This window comes from Oryctolagus cuniculus, chromosome 10 (genome assembly GCF_964237555.1).
Source record: "Oryctolagus cuniculus chromosome 10, mOryCun1.1, whole genome shotgun sequence".
Taxonomy (NCBI): domain Eukaryota; kingdom Metazoa; phylum Chordata; class Mammalia; order Lagomorpha; family Leporidae; genus Oryctolagus; species Oryctolagus cuniculus.
Window position 1 is genome coordinate 43,876,596 of NC_091441.1, and position 21,424 is coordinate 43,898,019.

General features: G+C 39.0%; 1 protein-coding gene across 4 annotated transcripts in view; it reads right to left on the bottom strand.

Annotated features, from left to right (window-relative positions):
- The window catches only part of ASXL3 (ASXL transcriptional regulator 3), a 193,984-nt gene that overhangs the window by 84,134 nt on the left and 88,426 nt on the right, over window positions 1-21,424 (bottom strand). For 2 of the 4 annotated variants that reach the window (XM_051851307.2, XM_051851304.2), the window contains 3 exons: window positions 17,993-18,114; window positions 4,748-4,865; window positions 3,666-3,785 (listed from right to left, as the gene is read on the bottom strand). In XM_051851307.2, the coding sequence (XP_051707267.2) occupies window positions 3,666-3,785; window positions 4,748-4,865; window positions 17,993-18,114 (360 nt within the window). The remainder of the gene's footprint in view (window positions 1-3,665; window positions 3,786-4,747; window positions 4,866-17,992; window positions 18,115-21,424) is intronic. The other 2 variants (XM_051851305.2, XM_051851306.2) reach the window with 2 other exon arrangements.

Consider the following 21,424-nt stretch of genomic DNA (forward strand, 5'->3'; position numbering starts at 1 on the left):
TGTCTAGTAAACAACAGGGATATGAGATTGAAACCCTACACTAATGTTCCTGAGGTAGAGGCAAGACCCAGCCTCTCATCATCTCAATTAGCCCAACGGGTCTTTGCTCATCCTTTAGAATTGATCACTTATCAAAAGGAATTCACTTAATTGAGGGAGTGGTACAGATGGCCCTATAAGGTTCTCATCAGAAGAGTCAAGGAGTCATTGGCTTCTCCTGTGGATAAAAAAACATGATGGCCAGTATTGTCTCTGCGGGGTTTTGTTTAGGGGTACTCCAGGTCTCAGACAGAATGTAACTACTACCTGAATGCAATGCCCCAGACAACTGAAGCCCACCTAGCCATCATAAAACTTCCCTGAAGAGCACAGCAACACTGACCAATCAAAGGAAGTCCAGGAACACCACTGACCAACCAGGAACCTGGACATGAGCTGGTCATTCACCTCTAAGCTCCTACTTCAAACCACAAGAACCCTCACCCCCAAACACCTGGGGAGAACAGGAATTAAGCAATAGCTGTCTGGCTCTTTGCTCTGCATATTGCAAGTAAATACATACTTTTCTGCCATCACCGTGATGTCAGTGACTGGCTTTCTGTGTGTTGGGCAAGCTGATCCAAGTTTGGGGGTTGTATAGCAACTCCTCCAACCAGCTTGGGAGTTTTTCTGCAACAGATAGAATGGGTGCAGCAAGGACTACAAAAATGGAGGAGAAAGTCAATGGTCCCCAGGAGTTAACAACTTAATGGCAAAAAGAGCAGTATACATTATTATGCCTTAAAGAATATTAAATATCCTCATTCTAACAGAATATCAAAGATATCATGGTCTAAAAAGAGATGGTTTCATATTAGGCTCTTTCTTCCATTTTAGTTTTTAAAAATGTTTCATATTATATTTCTGGGTGTACATTGGAAGCTTAATATGTATTATTAAATTCATTTGCAAGAGTGTCAATTTGTTAAGAACAGGAGTCACTGTGCACTTACTCCTCATGTAGGATCTCTGTCCTTAGTGTGCTGTACATTGTGATTTAATGCTATAACTCGTACTCAAACCGTATTTTTCTGTGTGTGAGCTTTATGTTTCTGTGTGTGAGCAAACTGTTGAAATCTTTACTTAATGTATGCTAAACTGATCTTCTGTATATAAAGAGAATCGAAAATGAATCTTGATGTGAATGGAAGGGGGGAGGGAGAGGGAAAGGGGAGGGTTGCAGGTGGGAGGGACGTTATGGGGGGGAAGCCATTGTAATCCATAAGCTATACTTTGGAAATTTATATTCATTAAATGAAAGTTAAAAAAAATTCACTTGCACAAAATAAGCCATTCCATTCATCTGCTTGCTAGTCACACTGCCTTCCCAGGAATCACCTGTAGCTTATTTTTGACAGATTTCTATCTTAATTGACTTATTTTAATTCCCACTTTCTTCTTCTGCTTGACATAGGATCAGCCAGGCAGCTCTCCTTCTATGTGTAACTAGTGTACCCGCACTTTCACACCTAATGGCAGACTTGTGACATACACTGCTATATGCTCCTTAGTGGTGCCTGCAGTTGAAAAATACAGGCCGCATGATTTCATATTCAGATTCTATCCAGATAATGGGTGAGACTTTGGAGTTAACTATTCCTTGGCTTGAATTCTAGTTGGCTCATTCATGAACAATGTCCCAACCCTCCTGGGTCTTAGCTTCCTCAGCTGTAAAATAGAAATCATCTTTTGTACAAAATTGAAGAATTCAACGAGGTAACATGTCAAAACACCTAGACCATTCCATTAAATATGAGCAGTGGGCATGATTTCACTTCTCCATCCCTCCATTAAAATGGTTTCATTATTTCTATTGTCTTTTTTTTTTTTTTTTGTAGCCTACAGGAAAGCAGGTTAAAAAACCATAGAGGTCTCCTTTATTACCTTTTGAACTTGCTAACAAGTCAGCCATAATACTCTGGTAGCCCTGTTTTTAACATGTAAGCTGTAGAGTGGCATGCAAGATTTCCTACAAACAGGCTTGTCTGTTCACCTTTGTACCTTTCAGTTGACTCTCAGTATGAAAAAGAACAAAAAATAATTCTAATTCTTTATCTGCTTGAGTATGGATGTCAAGGTAACAATCAGAGAGCTCCTGATTGAAGACCTGAGCGCCTGGGAGGGTCCTGATGAGGCACACAGTACACTCTCTGGGCACCCTCTCATCCTGGAGTTGGCTAAGTAAGTTAAATAGGGAGGCCCCGGTGCCTTGAAATTTTTCATACTCATTGTGTGGCACTGGCCACTCTGAGGTTGGTGGCAGATCTGTCTCAACTAACGGCCACTGAACTTTAAATCATTTAGTATATGGAAACATGGTACTATTTTTGAATACATAATTTTAATAAGTTGTTTAATACAATTCTTCCACTAGAGTTTTCTATTTTCAAAGTTAGATCTATTAAAGAACTTTATTTACAGCACCTCATGGACTAAAAGAAATATGTCAGTGTATGTGTAATTGTGTTTTCACAAAAACATACTTTGGGCTAGGAACAAGAATTAAAAATTTATTTATCCTTGGAAATAACATAAAATAGGTAATTTTGTTATAGTTAAAAAATAATTCTACTTCCTCAGAGGTCTCTGATGTACAGGTATATAAATCCTATTCAAAGGCTTTCACTGAAAGTATGTTAACAAAATTTAGCAAAATGCCTGGTATAGGGTATAAATCAATAAGACTTTACTAAAAACTTTAAATCAGTTAAAATCTTGCTTGCATTTTCCAAACAGATGAACTCTACGAATAAGAAGTACTCCAAGTTGCCAAGAAAGTGTGGCAGAACTAGTTAATAAAGTCCAGGTTAATAAATTTATGGTTTCTATCAACTGTTCTATAAAATATTATAATGACCTGAATTATTATCATTACCCCTATTCACAAGTGAACTGAGAGAGAGAGAGAAAAACGAAGCCATTAGGTCCGGGTCAGTCAACAAGGCAGGGGAAGCCAAGAATTATAATGTTCATTCCAGGATATGTTTATTTTTGTCTTTTTTAATTTTCATACTCCCTTTCTCTCAATGCTAGTGCTGGATACCTGATAGAAAGTTATCAGGAAGGAAAATATTTAAAAGAAAACTTGGTGCTGACTGGCAAGACCTATGCCCAGGGTCTCCCCCACTTCTCAGCAATCTTGTACTCGCTCTCAGACAGGCACTGGTAAATATTTAAGGAACATAGACAAAAAGCAAGGCAAAGCAGTTCCACCGCAGCAGACCCCGATGATAATGTATTCTCCAGTTCAATGAATCCTTCATAAAAGTTGCATTTCTCCCGAATACAGTACATTGCAAAAAGTGAAACAATCACACAGACAAAAATACCACATGAGAGACAGAATCATGAGCAGGCACTTAATTATCTGAATGCACACTGTATATCAGTTTATCTTTACTTTCTGCTTTACCCATTAACATCATTTGCAAATTTACAAATCAGCTTAAGAACATTCAATTTTAACTATGGTTCCTTGCTTGGTACTCTTTTTGGTTTAGATAAATAGGATATTTAAATTTCCTTATTCAACCACTTAAAAAAAAAAAAACTTCTGGGAATTTCCCACAATTTAAAAAGACATAAATCTCTAAAAGGTAAAATGTCACAGTCTATTGAACACTCACCTAAACCAGACTTTTTTAATCGTTTTAAGTGCTGATTTGTTTGCTTTCCAGTAGGAGATTTTTGCCCATGTTTCATTTCTTTATCTGAACTGTCTGCTTCACCATTTTTAGATTCGGATCCTAAAAAAGGAAATAGTTATTATGCCATTATCTTTCTCTTGCTGTCCTTGAAAAGAAAATCTAAAATTCTTTCAAGAACCATAGATATAATCTCCTTTTCTAAGAGTTAATACACTACCTTTGGCCACAATCTGATTCCCCTACTGGATATAAAAAGAAAAGCCCAATAAATCAATCAAACAGAACAAAAAGCAACAACAGATGGCCTAATAGCAGAGTCAAAAACACGTTCACTGATCTGATAGCTTTTAAAAGAAATAGTCAGATCGTTTTTAAAAACACATGAACAAGCTTGAGCAATGCCATGCCAGTTACAGACGATATAAGACACAGACAGAAAGATGAAGAAAAGGGAGTCCTGAGGAGAGGGAGCAATCAGACCTTTATAAATAACTCCATGTTGAAGCCGGAATAGAAAATGCAAGCATTAATCTGTAATAAATAGAACGGCGCCAGCTGATAAAATGACACGAGGTAAATTAGAAGAAAAGGTCAGGACTGCACTGAAGTGAGAAGAATGTTGCCGGAACACAAAAACTAATAAAGGATTCCTGATGTTACAGCAGAGAACTGGAAAACAAATTCACACTCCCAGAAGAACTGCGCTTGATGGAATTACACACCAGCATGTGGCCCACCATTAAAGTTCATGATTGAAACACAAGCAAAAGCCACAAGAAAAGCCTCCCCCGCCCAAAGCATCACCACGCACATATTTTCTTACACATTTCCACATTTAGCAAATGAAGTCCTTTGAGGATAAGCATGTTGCCCCCCCTTTTATTAAACTGGGAAATATCTTTATTTTTGAATCACATAAAGAGTCAATGGTATAAAAAAAAAATTGAAATCAAACCTCAGTGGCAGTATCCAGGCTCAGAAAAAAATTCCCAACATCTCTCCCACTGAGGATGTCTCCTTTAGGGACAAGTAGCCATGCACAGGGAATTTTAGCTCTTTACCTGAAGGTGAATCCGACTGCTCATCGGACACCTTTAATGGTGTCAACACAACACGAGGCACAGTCTTGTTTACCATCATTGAGACTCCATTTCTTCTTTTCTGCTGCTGCCTCAGAGCCTACAAAACATGATAATAAAATACAAGATAAAAAAAAACATAGCCAAAATGATTTCTCAACATTGAATTAAATGATCTACTTGCCTATCGTTAGATAGAACCTCTTATGAGACTTAAGTTTCATAGAACCCTTAATTTGTCAGGATCTTTAATAATCACTTTGATATTATTTTCCCTGAAAAGCATAAAATCAGGCTTTGGCAAAGAGTATAAACCTGAGACCATTTTTGGTATAATTCTGACAGCAAAGCAGCACTTAACGGTTTGCTCTACCTTAGCAGCGTGGCTTTGGAGCCCATGGAATCTGAAACTATCACTCCCAAGTAAAATAAATGTAAAATAAATGTTTCAAACCTAGGATAAAAATATATGTGTCTGCATTTCTCTCGCAGGTGCATCCTCTCCAGCGCACTGCTCAGTCAATCAAGTTAACACCGAGTGTCATCAGTATGTACAGCATGTAAGGACTACAGTATTGATGCACTCACTCAGCCGTGGGGAGCACTGCACAAAATCACTGAACATGGCAGGAATCATTTATTTCTGTGAAGGGAATCAGTCCTAATCTTGGAAACCTTGCAGCACTTGGCTTCTGTCTGCTTGACTTTGGGTATTAACCTTCAGAACACGAATATGATGGGGTTTTGGCAAATCCAGGGGAAAAAAAAGATATGGAATAAATCTCTCCAAATGAGAGTGATTTTGTATTTCATAAATGAATCAACCACGGTGATGATAATGTAATAAAAGACATTGAAAAGTTTTGAAATACAGCTTATCTGGTTGATGGCTTTATGCAGAAAATTACCTGTAATAAAAAGGGTCTTAAGCACACGTATGGAAGAGCCATTACAATCACAGGCACAGGTTAAAAGCCTGGCTGTGGAGTGTCTCCAGCCTTTTTATTCCTGGTGTGTATGTAATTTCTACCAATTTTACAACATCTCAGTTACTTGGTTAATGTTCTTTGACCAACAGTTGTCAGACTCTCCGAACATACTGCACTGACTATATATACCCTACTGTCAAAAATGATGTTATTTTATTTGCAAATAGTATTAGCTGAATGTCTAGCTTGTTGATCATAAGCCTTGGCTACCAAATAATTACAGATATGAAATATTAAATACCAGCTAAATGAGAAAAGGCATTTTCAGATGGAATTTAAATCCAGATGAGAAAGGAAAGGCTTGAGAAATCTATTATAAATGATATGGTCACTAATGATAAAATGAGACATTGTCCGTTTGGTTCTTATATGTATTGAGCTTTAATAAAGTAACAGGTACCGTGAGGATAGGGATAAAAAATGCAATGGTTATTATTCTCACTTTTAGCTTGTTTTAATAGTAGATTTAATGCAGGCATATGTGCTATAAAATATTTAAAACATTTACTCTCCTCTTCCTTCAATGTGTATATATAATTGCACATAAATTTTGCACATAATTGCATTAATCTCTTTAGCCTTGTGTAAGACTTAAAACACTTTATAGGCATTAATTTATAAATCCTATAATGAATTAAGGCCACACAGCACTGTACATTTATATTGGCTCACTATGTAAGGCTTTACAAAACAATAAAACCTATACAAATAGTGATCAATTTTTATGTATATATTATTATGTATTTCAATTACATCCCTTGATAAAAAGTTAGACATTTCAAAACATTCATATGTGCGTGTGTGTGTGTGTGTGTGTGTGAGGTTAGGGAATTTATTTTAGAAAATACTAAACCAATACTGAATCATTTGAATGACATTTTCTGAACATGTATTTCATACTCAGAATATTAGAACAAACAAGATCAGGCATGTTCAGGATGGTGTGGCCATAGATATGTCTGGTCAATGGTCTATAAATCAAGGCATGCATACTCTCGTTGGGTTCTATTACATTGTCTGTGATGGCTGATGGAAATCAGGAAAAAACTTATTAATCAGTTTATTATAAAGGACATTAAAAAGGATAGAGAGGAAAGGTCATGACACAGAAAGCACACAGCCTTCTGCAAGCCAAGGACAGGGACCCAGGAGAAACCAATCTTGCTAACACCTTGACCTCCTACTTCAGCCTCCAGGACTGTGAGAAAGAGTTTCCGTTGTTCAATCCACAGGTTTAACACCACATGGCCTGTGGTATCTTGTCAGGGTAGTCCTAGGAAACTCATGCCTACAAGTGCACATTGTTGTTTTTTTCTGAACCATTTGAATGTAAGTTGTAGACACAATGTCTCTCTCTCTCTAAAAGCAAGTACTGTGCATTTTCTCACATGATCACATTGTGACTGAAGGCAGGGAATTTGGCAGAATGCGTTTGGGAGAGTGCAGCACAAGCAATCCCTGCCCAGGCCACAGAACACTTAAGGAAATGGTTCTTCCCGAAGGTTCCACTCTGACAAGCCTTTCCTTTCCTTCCCTCCCTCCTCCTTCCCTGCCTCCTTCCCCGCCTCCTTCCCCCTCTCCTTTTAACCCACCTAACTTATCTTCTTTCCCTTTCTTCTTTCTCCTCCTCCTTCTTTTGGTATGTGAAAGAACTCTTATTAAATGTTTAGCATTTACAAAAAAAAATTGGAACAATGTTTCTCATTATAATATTTTTAAAAAATTGACATGCAACACTACCTACCTATAGGCGAGCAAAATTAAATGTCCACCATAGAAGAAAAATAATTATTAAGTGCATTATAAATGTATAAACTCTTTTTGTTTACCTCTCATACTTTTGGTTAAGGGATAAATAATGCAGTAACTAGAAGCCCAGATGTTGGAATCTTAAAACCAAATTTGGCATGCATTTTGGGAGCATGGGTCATAAATAATGTACAAAAATTTCATCCTCAATTTTTAGATCTGAGAGGATTTTACCAAACAGAAATTAGTAATCACATAGGGGAAAAAACTATGATAGAGGGACCAGCACTGTGGCATAGCAGGTAAAGCCATCGCTTTCAGTGCCGGCATCCCATGTGGGCACCAGTTCAAGTCCTGGCTGCTCCACTTCCAATCCAGCTCTCTTCTATGGCCTGGGAGGGCAGTTGAAAACGGCCCAAGACCTTGGGCGCCTGCACCCCTGTGAGAGAACTGGAGGAAGCTCCTGGTTCCTGGCTTCAGATCAGCACAGCTCTACATTTGTGGCCAATTAGGGAGTGAACCAGAGGATGGAAGACTCTCTCTCTCTCTGCCTCTCCTTCTCTCTCTGTGTAACTCTGACATTCACATAAATAAATAAATCTTTAAAAAAAAAAAAAACAACTCTGATAGAAATAAGAACAAAAACACAGAAATTTTGAGTTTTAAATAGTCAAGGCAAGGATAAAGGAAAGTTAAGCAACATTAAGGTCATGTGAATGATGTCTTCGAGTATGGATTTCCTACTCAGAAAAATTTGAGCAATGGTTCCCAGTTCAATATATTTTAAAACACTAACATACAACATTATGTGCCTGTAGGTGACCAAAACTCAATGTTCACCATATAAGAACAATTATTTTAAGTGTATTAAAAACATATGGACTTTTTTGTTTTTTTTTTTTTTTTCTCAAAAAGCAAGCATGGTATTTGTGCGTAAATATGATTTATAGGGGCAGATAAGTAACAGTGAAGAAGTCTTTGTTTACTGTGTCACTAGTCACTATAGTAAAGCAACACAGGCTGTTAGGCAAACTCAGGCATATTGAAGTTCAGCTACTTGGGTGTAAAGGGGCATCTGGACTGACTGCACATATAGATCCAGTCATTGTAGACTCATCTGTGGCTGCCTTGAAGATTCCAATTCAGAAGACAGGATTTATTTGACTATGGACACTGACCGCACCACCTAAGCAGAGGAGAACATTGATGGGGGCAGGGGAAATCACCGCTGGCTCAGCGGAGATGTTTGCGATAGTTTGGGCTGACATTGAACAGAGAACTCTGATGCTTGTCCAGTCCTTGATGCAGAAGGTATAGAGAAGCTGCTGGTCTCTGTGGGAAGGCGTGCACCCTGTACATAATGAGGGCGACCTCTTCACTTATTGCATTTTGGGATATGTAACCCTATTTCTGCAACTATATGTGCACTGACTACTCAAACACATGTTGTGCATTTCCTCCTCATGATCTTCTAAAAAAATGTGAATGCCTTTTGGGCCAGGCAAGCTGAGGGTGAGACATGGCCAAAGATGGAGGCCAAAGTGAGCAAGAACACATGGACCCCATCAGAGGGGATAGCTGATACTCAGGAGATGCAGCAAATCTAGATTTTGGGTGAGTCTTCCTGTTTTTAAGCAATGTATTGGGAAAACAAAAATGACTGTGCACCATATTCAGTCCAATGACACAGATCTTTGATGTTTACTAAACATTACAGCCTCTCCCCAATGGCCACAATAAACAAGTCTAACCACTGCTCAGTGTAGGTACTAAATCCCATCTTTTCTAATGTGAACCGGAAAGGGGCTGGGGCTGCTACAGAGTTGTCTTAATGGCTGTGTGGTTCAAGGGCTGCAGGATTTTCGCACCACAGAAAGATTTAACTAACAAGCTGCATAATGCCGGGTAAAGTACTTTGGCAAATGTCCCCGTAAAATAGAAACAGTAGTGTTGGCAAGATGCTTTTAAGAGAAAATCTGCAGAACAATATTTTAGCACAGTTTACAGTGTAAACACTCAATAAATGTTATTTTTTATATTTATAGAATGCATCCATTCTGAAATAAATGTATTTTTTGAGGATTACTCTCCATACTGCCGTGTAATCCTGCTGATTCACAGCAGTGAGTATGACCAAAATTTTCTTTTAATTACTTTACATGATAGTGAAGAACTCATAAGGAAGCAGGAAACAACATTAGTCATTTCAAACACATACAAGTGCTAAGAAAATGATGGCAGTTGAGATGAAGCAGAGTAGCTGGAGTCAGGGGAAACCAATCTAGATTAGCAAGACAGGAAGGGCCTCTCTCTGGAGGCAACAAGGGTGATGAGACTTAAAGTACAAGAACAACCTGGCTGTGTGACAGCTGTGGGGTCCAGTGTCAATAAAAGCAACAGCAGCAAAACCCCTACTAGGAAGATCTTGGGTGGTTCAAGGAATAAAAAGAAAGCCAAAGTTGTGAAAAAAAACAAACAAGAGTTTACAGTGGTTTTGCAGATGGCAAAGAACTTCCCAGAAACAGCTGCTAAGTTTATAGGGAGCAGGGGACTTTTGTTCAGTGCAAAGGCATCCCACTCCCCAGTTGCCTTCCCCACAGTTTGCAGTCCTACCCTAGCCAATTGGCACCAAAGACAGAAAAAAAAAAAAAAAAAAGCAACCAGCAAAGAGGAAGCATGAGGCATCCTCCGGACAAAGACCTGCTGTCTGCAATCATGTTGGCTAATATTTAGAAGGCTCCACTGCATGGAATGCATTGTATCTCACACCTCAGGCCAACCTCTTACTAATTCATACCATCTCAAGTTTTCCCTTCCTTAAATGCCCCAGGCATACCACTGCCATTCAAACTAGCCCTTCTCACTTCCCAAGTCGCTCCTGCGTCAGCCATCTGAACGACTTGTTGTTTTTCCCTCAGTAGTCTCCATCCCCACCACCCATTCTGCTTTATTTTTTCCAAGTGGACATAACACCTTTTAATCAGTGTAATGCCATTATTTCCTCTCTTCACCATCCTGGAGAGTATGCTTTGTAGAAATAAGGATTTTTGTCACCTTTGTTCACTGACACAGCCCTGAACACACAAGAGTACCTGGCATATATTAGGTTCTCACTAAGTATTTACTGAGTCAAAATGAAAAATCCAAGAAATGCATTCATTGGTGTGGGCATTTTATACAGCAGTTAATATCCCACTGGGGATGCCTGCAGCCTTCAAGTACGCTCAGCATCCTTGCTCCACTAGGCAATGGACAGCTTTACACTTTCTTTGTGCTCAGCTACTTTCAGAATTCTCCAGGTTTCATATCATAATCCTTCAAAACACAAGTACTTACACTGAGAGAAGTACACACACACATGCACACACACACACACACTGCTGCTTCAAAAAGTTTGCAGGAAATGAAATTAAAAGATAAGTTTATTTTGTTGAGAAATATTTTGAAATCCATGCACGTGTATGTGTGTGTATGTATGGGTGTGTGTGTAATGAATCCTGTGCTATTTTGTACATAGCTGTTTGGGTATAATCAATGCACCATCTGCTAAGTCCTCTCACTAAGTCCTCTGGAGCTGTGTCTAGCACCTCTCTTCAAAGCAGGGTACACTTTAACACATTGTCCTCAGCTTGAGTTTTTGCTAAAATTCCAAGAAAATGAGAAAATTCCTATTTTACACCATGTTACAAATAGCTGCAATTTAACTTATAATTACTAAATTTGAGTATCCCACAGCCTGAAAAATATATGTCTCTGTAAAAGATTAAGAAAACAGGACTAGGGAGCAGGCAGGTGGCACAGCATTTAAGCTGATGCTGGTTGCCCCATTCTGTATTGGAAAGACTGGTTCTGGTCTCAGTCCTGCTAATTTGCACCCCGGGAGCCAGTAGGTGATGGCTAAAGTACTTGGGTCCCTGTCACCCACGTGAAAGACCACATTGAGTTCAGTGGATGGAACATCTCTCTTTCTCTGTTTCAAATAAAACAAAAAATTAAAAAACAATACCTGGAACATCACTTAATTTTTTTCTTAAAATTTTTAAAGTTTATTTACTTTTATTTGTTTGAAAGGCAGAGCAACACTCCTCTCACCACACACATAGGCACACACACACAAGAGGGAGGGTGGGGGGCAGGTTAAGGAGAGGGAGGGAGGGAGGAAGGGAAGGAGAGAGACAGAGAGAAAATCTTTCATTTGTTGGTTCACTCCTCAAATGCCACAGGAGCTGGGGATGGGCCAGGCCAAAGCCGGGATCCAGAAAATAATACCAGGCCTCCCACATGGGTGGAAGGGACCCAAGTTAGCATCTGTTGCCTCCCAGGTTCCCCATTAGCAGGAAGCTGGACTGGAAGTGGAGGTGGGACTGGATCCAAGTACTCTGCCCTGGGATGTGAGCATTCTACGTGCTGGCTTCATTCACTGTTCCACAACATCTGTCGCCAGACAGCACCTCTTGATACGGTGGTGGAGAGCGTGCTTGTACAAGGGTATCCTGAAAGAGAGGATACTCTCTTTTTGTTGTGAGAAGTTGAGGAAGGGGCCAGTTTTCACCACAGAAGGCTAGTAGAGGGCCTACTGATTAGTCTGCAACATAATTTCATTACATTCTTATCATATAATCAATCTTTCTATTGCAGTCTATATTCATTTCAGGGGATGATATTAATGAGGCACCTCCAACTGTCTCTAGTCTCAGCTGTAATTTGAATACTAATGAACTATCTTATTGAACAGCTTTAAATCCTATCATTGCAAATCCAGAAAGATGCAATATTAGAACCTAAATAAACGAGCAGATGGTGAGTACAAATGCAGTTTGCTGTGAAGTAATGTGTCTCCAAGCTGGTCAGTCACATGCATAGTGTGCTATTGCAAAATCACAGACAGTAGAATTTCATTATCTGTGATGTTGTAAGAAGTACAGTTGGACTTTCTAAGGTTAATACTTCCAGGGACTATTCAATATGAAAGTAATTTATAGACTTAAACCTGGAAATAAACTTACATTTTTAAAAGAAACAAATGTAACACAACTAAACCAGTCCAAGAAAAGTAGAGATCAGATTGCACCCACAGAAATTCAATTCTGGCTTTACGTAAAAAGAAAGAAAGAAAAAGATGCTGACTGAACAGTCTTTGCTCCAGAGATAAGTTGTAATCTTTTCTTGCAAAAAGAGAAAAAAACCTTTAGGTACACACGTCAGTTTTTAGAATGGAAGTTTTTTGGATAATTCTACAAAATACAATTCTCATCTCTACCCTAAAGGAAAAATAAAACTTAAAAATGGAGACATTGGCACTAACTTGGAATTTCAAACCAGTAATATCTGCTTTAATAGAGAAAGAACACCAGCAAAATAACAAAAATTCACTGAGTACAATAAGCTCTTCACTGAAAATCTGAAAATTCCACATGCTGTGAATGCTGGGACTTAAATAACTTGAAACACACACAGAGCAAATAGGCGGCTGCATGAGACACCAACAATTGCATTACTGTTATGACACTAAATGTCAACGCCCACGCTCAAAAACGGCTATCATGCAACATAACCTTTGGAATTACACAATACTGGTCAAACATCAAACCTACAGTAAAATATCTAGAATATATCTGTTTATCAGTGTCATGAAGGAAAAGGATCTGCAACTTTATGAATAAATCCTACCACCCTAAATAAATAATGAGCAAAGTCAATAAACCAATAGAAGCAACATAGAAAGGTTATGTTCACTATCGTATTACTTGGCATAACAGGACTCTCCTTCTCTAATCTTGCATTTTATTTTTTGTTACAAACTTCCAGAATATATTCTTTCTTTAAGAAAACTAGCCTTCTTCAAAATTCAAAACCTAATCATTTCACATTTTTAGGATCATGACAACTAAAATACCAAGGCAGAAAAACAAGGAATCAGGTAAAAACCAACAATCTGCAGCTCCCCAGGACTTTCTGACAATGTTTATTCAGGACAAATAGATAAATACACAAATCCCCATTGAAATGACTACATATTATTATTAATGAAATTACACCCAACATAAGATGCTAACTTATGTTTGATGATTAGAAAGTATCAGCAACCAAAAAATTTGAGTGCATGGAAGATATTGTACATCAATAACCAAGGGGCATCACAGCATCTATGCTGTCCAGCCTGTAATTATATCATTTTCAATTGTTTTGTGAAGGCAAAAAACCCACCCTCCATAGCAACAGGAATTAGTTGGGGGTATAGGTTTGAGGCCTCAGATATGGGAAATTGTATCTTCCTTATTATGCCAGTAAATTCTTAAAAATTTATTATTTTTACTAAAGAATACAAAGCTATTGTGTTTTTAGGTATTTTGTTTGTTTGTTTTTTAATTTACCTCTTTCTAAGAATCTATACTGGGCAATATACAGTTAGACTACTAATGTTATACTGAAAAGAGAATATATTTCTAATAAAATAATAACAGCAGGGAGCTTGTGCTTAGCCTAGCAGTTAAGCTATTGTTTACCACATTAGAATACCCAGGTTTGATCACCAACTCCTGGCCCCAACTTCCAGCCATTGCACACCCTGGGAAGCAATAGCAATGGCTCAAGTAGTTGTGTTCCTGCCACGACACAGTAGTTCTGGATTGTTCCTGGCTCCCAGCTTCAGCCCCTGCCCAGGCATTCAGGAAGTAAATCAGTAGATGGGAGCACGCTGTTTCTCTAATACATTAGAAAATTATCACAATGGCTAATATATTTGAGTGTGTGGTGTTAGTGTGTGCTGGCACTGAACATAAGCAATCCACATTGATAACGACTGTACCTTTCTGTTTTCTTTATGCTATACAAAGACTCAAGTCGATAAATTTCCTTGGATAGTGTCAAAAATGTAGTACCCTATTACATAACATATGCTGAAATGCAGTATTGGTTAAAATGCTAGAATCTGAAACTATGATACTATATTTAAATGTCATTTCCAATATTTAACTGCTGGGTGATCTTTGGAAAGTTATCTAACTTCCCTGGTCCTTTGTTTCTTATCTTTAAAAAGGAAATACTGAGGCTGGCACAGCGGCTCACTAGGCTAATCCTCTGCCTTGCAGCGCCGGCACACTGGGTTCTAGTCCTGGTCGGGGCGCCGGATTCTGTCCCGGTTGCCCCTCTTCCAGGCCAGCTCTCTGCTGTGGCCAGGGAGTGCAGTGGAGGATGGCCCAGGTGCTTGGGCCCTGCACCCCATGGGAGACCAGGATAAGTACCTGGCTCCTGCCATCGGATCAGCGTGGTGTGCCGGCCGCATCGCACCACCGTGGTGGCCACTGGAGGGTGAACCAACGGCAAAGGAAGACCTTTCTCTCTGTCTCTCTCTCTCACTGTCCACTCTGCAGGTCAAAATAAATAAATAAAAATAAAATAAAAAAAAGGAAATACTGAAGAGGGCCTTTGGCACAGCAGTAAAGATGCCACTTGGGATACCTGTATCACATATTGGAGCAACCGGGTTTCAGTCCCAACTCTGCTTTTAATCCAGCTTCTTGAAGCACACCCGCATGGAAAACCTATGTGGGAGTTTCTGACTCCCAGCTTCAGCCTGGTCTAGCTTTGGCTGTTGCAGGCATTTGGCACCTCTCTCTCTCTCGCTCTCTCTCTCTTGTGCATGTGCTCTTGCTCTCTCTTGCTCTTTCACTCTCTATTGGTAAGATGAAAATAAACAATTTTTAAAATGGAAACATGCCAAAGAACTTGCATAAGAATTAAATGGTATGCCACATGTAAAATGAAAAGCATAATGTTTATATCAGCCAATGTAATTATTATTAATTTAATTCAGCTGGTCCTAGGGCTGATTGACTATGACTTGTACATATGTATATACCACACCAAACATTTCACAGATATAGAACATGTATTCATATAAATGGGCATATTATATACGGATATAATGCATCCATAATGAATTCTGCATGCTTATGGCCATTCAACTATCCAAAAGAAAAGAAAGCTGCAGATTTGCTGAGGCTGCTACAATTTAAAACGCCATATACTCAATTTTTAAAATGCTGCCTTAAGAAATCCAGCAATTATAGGGAATCTGGTCAAAATTCTACAAGCTCTTCTAAATGTATTTACAATATGAATTGGATAATTAATGAAACATTAGCATATCTTCTATATATTGAGCCATTCCCTTGGCAACTAATTTGCTACTTGGTTATAAAATAGAAATTTTAAGAAACGAATAAAATAACTCTTTCAGGACATTAAGAAGCTTACAGGACAGACTTCTTAAAACAAGGTTTAGACCATAGCAAGTAAGTGGCACTTTCCACGAACTCACTGCTTTCCCAAAACAAAAATGCTAACTCTAAGCTGTGTAACATTTTAGTAACTATAAAAAGTATTCAAATGATAGGGATCCAAAAGGAAGCAAATGAGAGAGAGAGAGAGAGAGACACTTAACAATACAAGGACTGGAATCTTTCCACTCATATTCAGGAAGACTTCAGTTTGCACATTTTCCAAATCACTGCACTTCAGAAATGAGAGTTTCATTTATGATCCCATTTACGTCTCTTAAATGCCACAGCTACAAGTGTCCAGTTGTGTATCTTTTATTCTATCCTGGTTAGTATTTTATTACCTGCATCCTATTAGCTGCCTGAATGAGCCTTTGTCCAGGGTTCTTCACCTACACAAATCCTTTATTTCATCAATTAAAAAAATCTCAACACTGATTCAGCTTTGTTCTCTGGCATCTAAGCCATTTCCCAAAAGCCAAATGACAATCTCCCCAAAGATTACTTGACCTATTCAGGAGAAAATATTTTTATCACTTAAAATACAATACCAATGAAAAGAAGTGCTGCAGTGTTAACAATGAATGCAGAGTAGAAAGGGAAGAAAATTGAGCACAAAAGTGATGCATTCCTACACTTCCTGGAGCTAGGGGAGAAGTTAGGTAGAAATATTTTATATCGAGGGGATTGAATTTGAATATTAAGGAGCTAAAGAGTTTGGTGAGTCTTTTCTTTTTTAAATAATTAATAAATTTTTAATTAACTAATGAATTGAAACATTATTTCTCTTTTCCTTGTTATAAATATGTCCCTCTATTGCTGGGCCCAATTAGGATGGGTGAAGGGGGTTTATGGCAGAGGATCAAGATGAAAATGCCAGAGGAAATCAGTTAAACAAGGGAAAATCATGAAGTTAGGGGAAAACATATAGCCTTCCATTTGTGGACAGGACTACTACTGCTGCCATACGCAATGGCCCGGGCTAAGCACAGCATCTCTTCTTTCCATCCCAGCACTATTCTGCAAGTGTGGTGGGAGAGCAGAGCTACTGAGTGATGTATTGAGTGATTATCACGGTCCAGATACTCACTCCATGATACGCTTTCAATGTATAACCTCAATTACTTCTCAGATAATCACATGTGCATGATACTATCATTTTCCACATTTGCTAAAGGAGCTTGAAATTCAGAGAGGCAAGCTGGTCGGCCCCAAATCACAGAGTGACAAGGATTCAAAGCAGGGTACATCAGCACCCACACTCTAACCTTACATCACCATCTCAGAGTAAGGCCACCCAGATCAAGACAGCTTTTTATTGCAAAGTTACCACTGGGATGATCCTACAAAGTTATCGTGATTCAGCATCATACAACTGTCACTAGGAGCTGGTGGTTAAGACACTCGGGTCCCCTTTCAGATACCCGTCTCAAGCTCCTGACTCCAGCTCCTAGCTGAGGCAGACCCTGGGAGGCAGCAGGTGATTGTTCAAGTTGGATTCCTGCCAACCATAAGGGAGACTTGGATTGAGTTCAGGACTCCTGGATTCTCTGTTGTTTTTTGATAGTTTTTATGTTTATTAATATAAAAGAACAGATTTAGTTTATTTTAAAGGTACAATCCTGAGAGCATTAGCCCTGGTTATTATGGGTATTTGGAGAGTGAACCAGCAGATGGCAACACTCTATCCTCTCTTACCTCAGACTCTTAACACAATACATACATACATACATATAGTCCTGATGGATATTCTAGACATACACCACGCTTATTATTTCCTTCTTTTACCTGAATTCATCTCAGTAATAAGAAACTTTACTTTATAACATCACATAAATATGAGAATATAAACTTTATTTTCAAAATATGCAATATAATATGAACCTAATAGGTTTACTATAAATGTTTCTCTCTCTCTGTCTCACACACACATACACACATACACAAGTTTAAAACAAATTTTATATGTTTCCAAGCACATATTTCCTCCTCTGTTTTATATCAAAGTTCTTAGTCAAAGCTCTCCTGGCTTTTTAGCACAGATTAAAACTACTGGATTGCATAATATGGAAGTGGTTGAATTCACGATATCTCTATCTATTGCTTTCTGATTGCTGAGGTCTTATATATTTTACTTGATCAGCAGGACACCCACTGCCTTAAGCAGGTAGAATTGAAGGACAAAGGACGAATGCTGGCTACCTTACCTGTTTAAGAGCCTTTTTGGTGTGTTGCTGAAAGGAAGACACTAACTTGCTTTGCACTGCTGTGTTAGTAAGGCTTGAATCTCGAGTGGAAGATGCTTCATCGGTTACCTGCTTCACACAAACTAGAAATGGAGAGAGATAATGATATTACTAATTTGAATTCCTTTTTTTATATCCACTGTAATTAACTCTCTGGGAGCTTTTCTCTAGTTTAAAATGGAAACCTAAAATAAAGCGAAATAACACAGTAAAAAGGAGAGATGTAGATCTGAAGAGAAAGGATCACTTAATAACTGTGTGGCCACAGGTCCATTTAACCTCTCTAAGTCTCTGTTTTCTCATCCACTAATTGATGATAATTTCACTCATACAGCTATTGTCTGGACATAAAAAATTGCACAGTATCTGCTTCAGGATTTGGGAGTCAGTAGACACTATCCAACTCTGAATGCTGAAATTGGCAATGCATAGTATCCTAAGGGGGCAACCTAAATGAATGCCTTTGCTTTAAATCTACTATGTTTCAGGGGCCAGCTCTGTGGCACACTAGGTTAATCCTCTGCCTGCGGCGCTGGCATCCCATATGGGCACCAGTTCTAGTCCTGGTTGCTTCTCTTCCAGTCCAGCTCTCTGCTGTGGCCTGGGAAAGCAGTGGAGGATGGCCCAAGTCCTTGGGCTCCTGCACCCGCGTGGGAGACCGGGAGGAAACATCTGGCCCCTGGCTTCGGATCAGCACAGTTCTGGCCGTTGCGGCTACTTGGGGAGTGAACCAATGGAAGACTCTCTCACTATCTGTAAATCTTCCTGTCAAATACATAAATAAAATCTTAAAAAAAAATAAAATAAATCTACTAAGTTTCAAAGATATTAGGAGTCCTTCCTTAACAGTCCTCCCTCTGTTGGATCTATTGCTCTATGACACTCTGGGACATATCTATCTTCTCCTATGGGTTAACTATAGCGTGGAGAAGGAAAAATGAAATCCAAGATGTTTCTGACCAACTCAAGAGAATTATTTTCAAGAAAGTGGTGCTCTCCACAGATTAAACACAATGTGCCAATTTTTACCAGGCTGTCCTACTGCTTATTATAAAGAAGACATTTTCTTCCACAATATTGCTTCTTAGGAGCATCAAGGTCTCTGCGACCTGGGTGACCAAGTCCCCCACAGATACTTCCTGCTCTATGAAATCTGTTAGAGCTGCAACTCTTCCTTCAATCGCCCTCAAACTGAGGGTTCAGGTTTAACTCTGGGGTGATTTTGGCAGAAACACAGATGTAGAAACCTTTTCTGTGCACACTAGGAGAGAAGAGTTATTTAGAAAATCCAAGTGAGGAATTAGTCACTAATGGCAGAATGGAGGTATACATCAAAGGCAGGAGGAAGTCAGATGTAACAAAATCACTTGAAGATATGCTGTAAAATGTTCAAAACATGACACTGTAAGGGCATCAGAGCTAACACTAACTCAAGGACATTTTCCAAGTAATGGCAATTCAGGAAGATTTTGATATGGGTTTTAAAGGAAAGTGGAAGAGTAAATTTTTTGTAGTAAAAAAAAGTGGGGGCTGGTATTGTGGACAGTGAGTTAAGCCACCACCTGTGACACTGGCATCCATATGGGCATTGATTAATGCCCCGGCTATTCCACTTTGAATCCAGGTCCCTGCTAATGCACTTGGGAAAGCAACAGAAGGCCCAAATTTTTGGGGACCCAGATAAAGCACTTGGCTCCTGGCTTCTGCAGCATTTGGTGGAATGAACCAGTGGATGAAGATTCTCTCTCTCTCTCTCTCTCTCTGTCTGCCAAAATAAATATATAATTTTTTTAAAAAAGGGAAGTATATGCATGTCACAGTATTGAATACACACAAATTCTTTTTCTTAGACTCAAGTACAGCTTGTCTATAAATGAACATGTAATTCATTAGAGATAATCTGGTGGAAGAAAGAGTTAATCAAGTTACACTTATTACAGAAAGTAATCAGTAATCCAAATAGGCAATTGTTAGTGATTGATGCAAGGCATGTTGCATGTGTAATCTTACTTACTCTTTATGATTTCCTTCAAGACAAGAAGATATTATCTCCACAATGGAGAGAGGAAAATGGAGCTAAGTAAGGTTAAATAACTTGCCTAGGGTCACACAGCTAATGAAATAATAGCACTGGAATCCATGGCCAGCTCTCTCTGGCTCCAGAGCCATGATTTTTTCCACAAAATATTGACCTCAAAAGTCAAGATCTGATACATAAAATTGCATGTCTAAAAAGTCTTATCCAATTACATGACACTGAAGGGCAAGAATGAACAAATTGTCCAACCTCTGACATATAAAAAAAAATGAAGAACAGTGAGAAGAGTGATAGGCTGAGGAAGCATGATGGCTCAAGTAGCAAGATGTGCTCATGAATATAGTGAGAGAAGTCCTAGAATTAAAGACCTGGCAACTTTTGCCAACTTATAAAATATGATGCTTTCCCTAATTGCAGTCTAAATGTTCCAGTGAAGAAACATTTGTAATGTTATTTGCACAAACCATACCCTATATACTTCACCACTTGAAATGACTGCTAGAGTAATCTGCAACACTTTGCCAAAGCTAAATTAGGAAGAACATGAGAAATAATCAAGGGGGCCAGCATCATGGTGTAGTGGGTTAAGCTGCCATCTGCTATGCCCACAGCCCATATGGGTGCCGGCTCATGCCCTGGCAGTCCTACATGTGGTCCAGTTTCCTGCTAGTGGCCTGGGAAAAGCAGTAAAAGATTATCTAATTACTTGGGTGCTTGTACCCATGTGGGAGACCTGAAGGAAGCTCCTGGCTCCTGGCATCTGGCTCCTGGCTCTGGCCTGGCCCAGCCCTGGCCATTGTAGCCATTTGGGGGGTGAACCAGCAGATGGAAGATCTCTTTCTCTTCTCTCTCCCTCTTTTTCTCTCCCTCTCCCTCTCTATCTCTCTCTAGCTCTGTGTGTAACCCTCTCAAATAAATAAAAATATTTTTAAAAAAGAATGATCAGCTTATATATAAATCTATCTTGTATACTAATGGTCTTTTCAATGTTCTGAAATCTCTATGAAATGACAGAAAGATGGCAGATAAGGTATATCATCCCAGTTGAACAGACTTGCATGGATACAGTATAACACCAGCCTAAAGTAAAGTGTACATTAACAAATATAGGTTTTATCAATATTTTATTTGAAAGGCAAAATAAATCAATCTGTCTGTATATCTATCTATCTATCTACCTATCTCTCTCTCCCTCTAGAGAGAGAGAGAGAATTAGGGAGAGAAAAAGAAAGTCTTCCATCCTCTAGTTCACTCCCCAACCCAAATGACCTCAAGGATCCAAAGGAAGCCAGGAGCCAGGAACTTCTTCCAGGTTTCCCACGTGGGTGCAGGGGCCCAAGCAATTGGGCCATCTT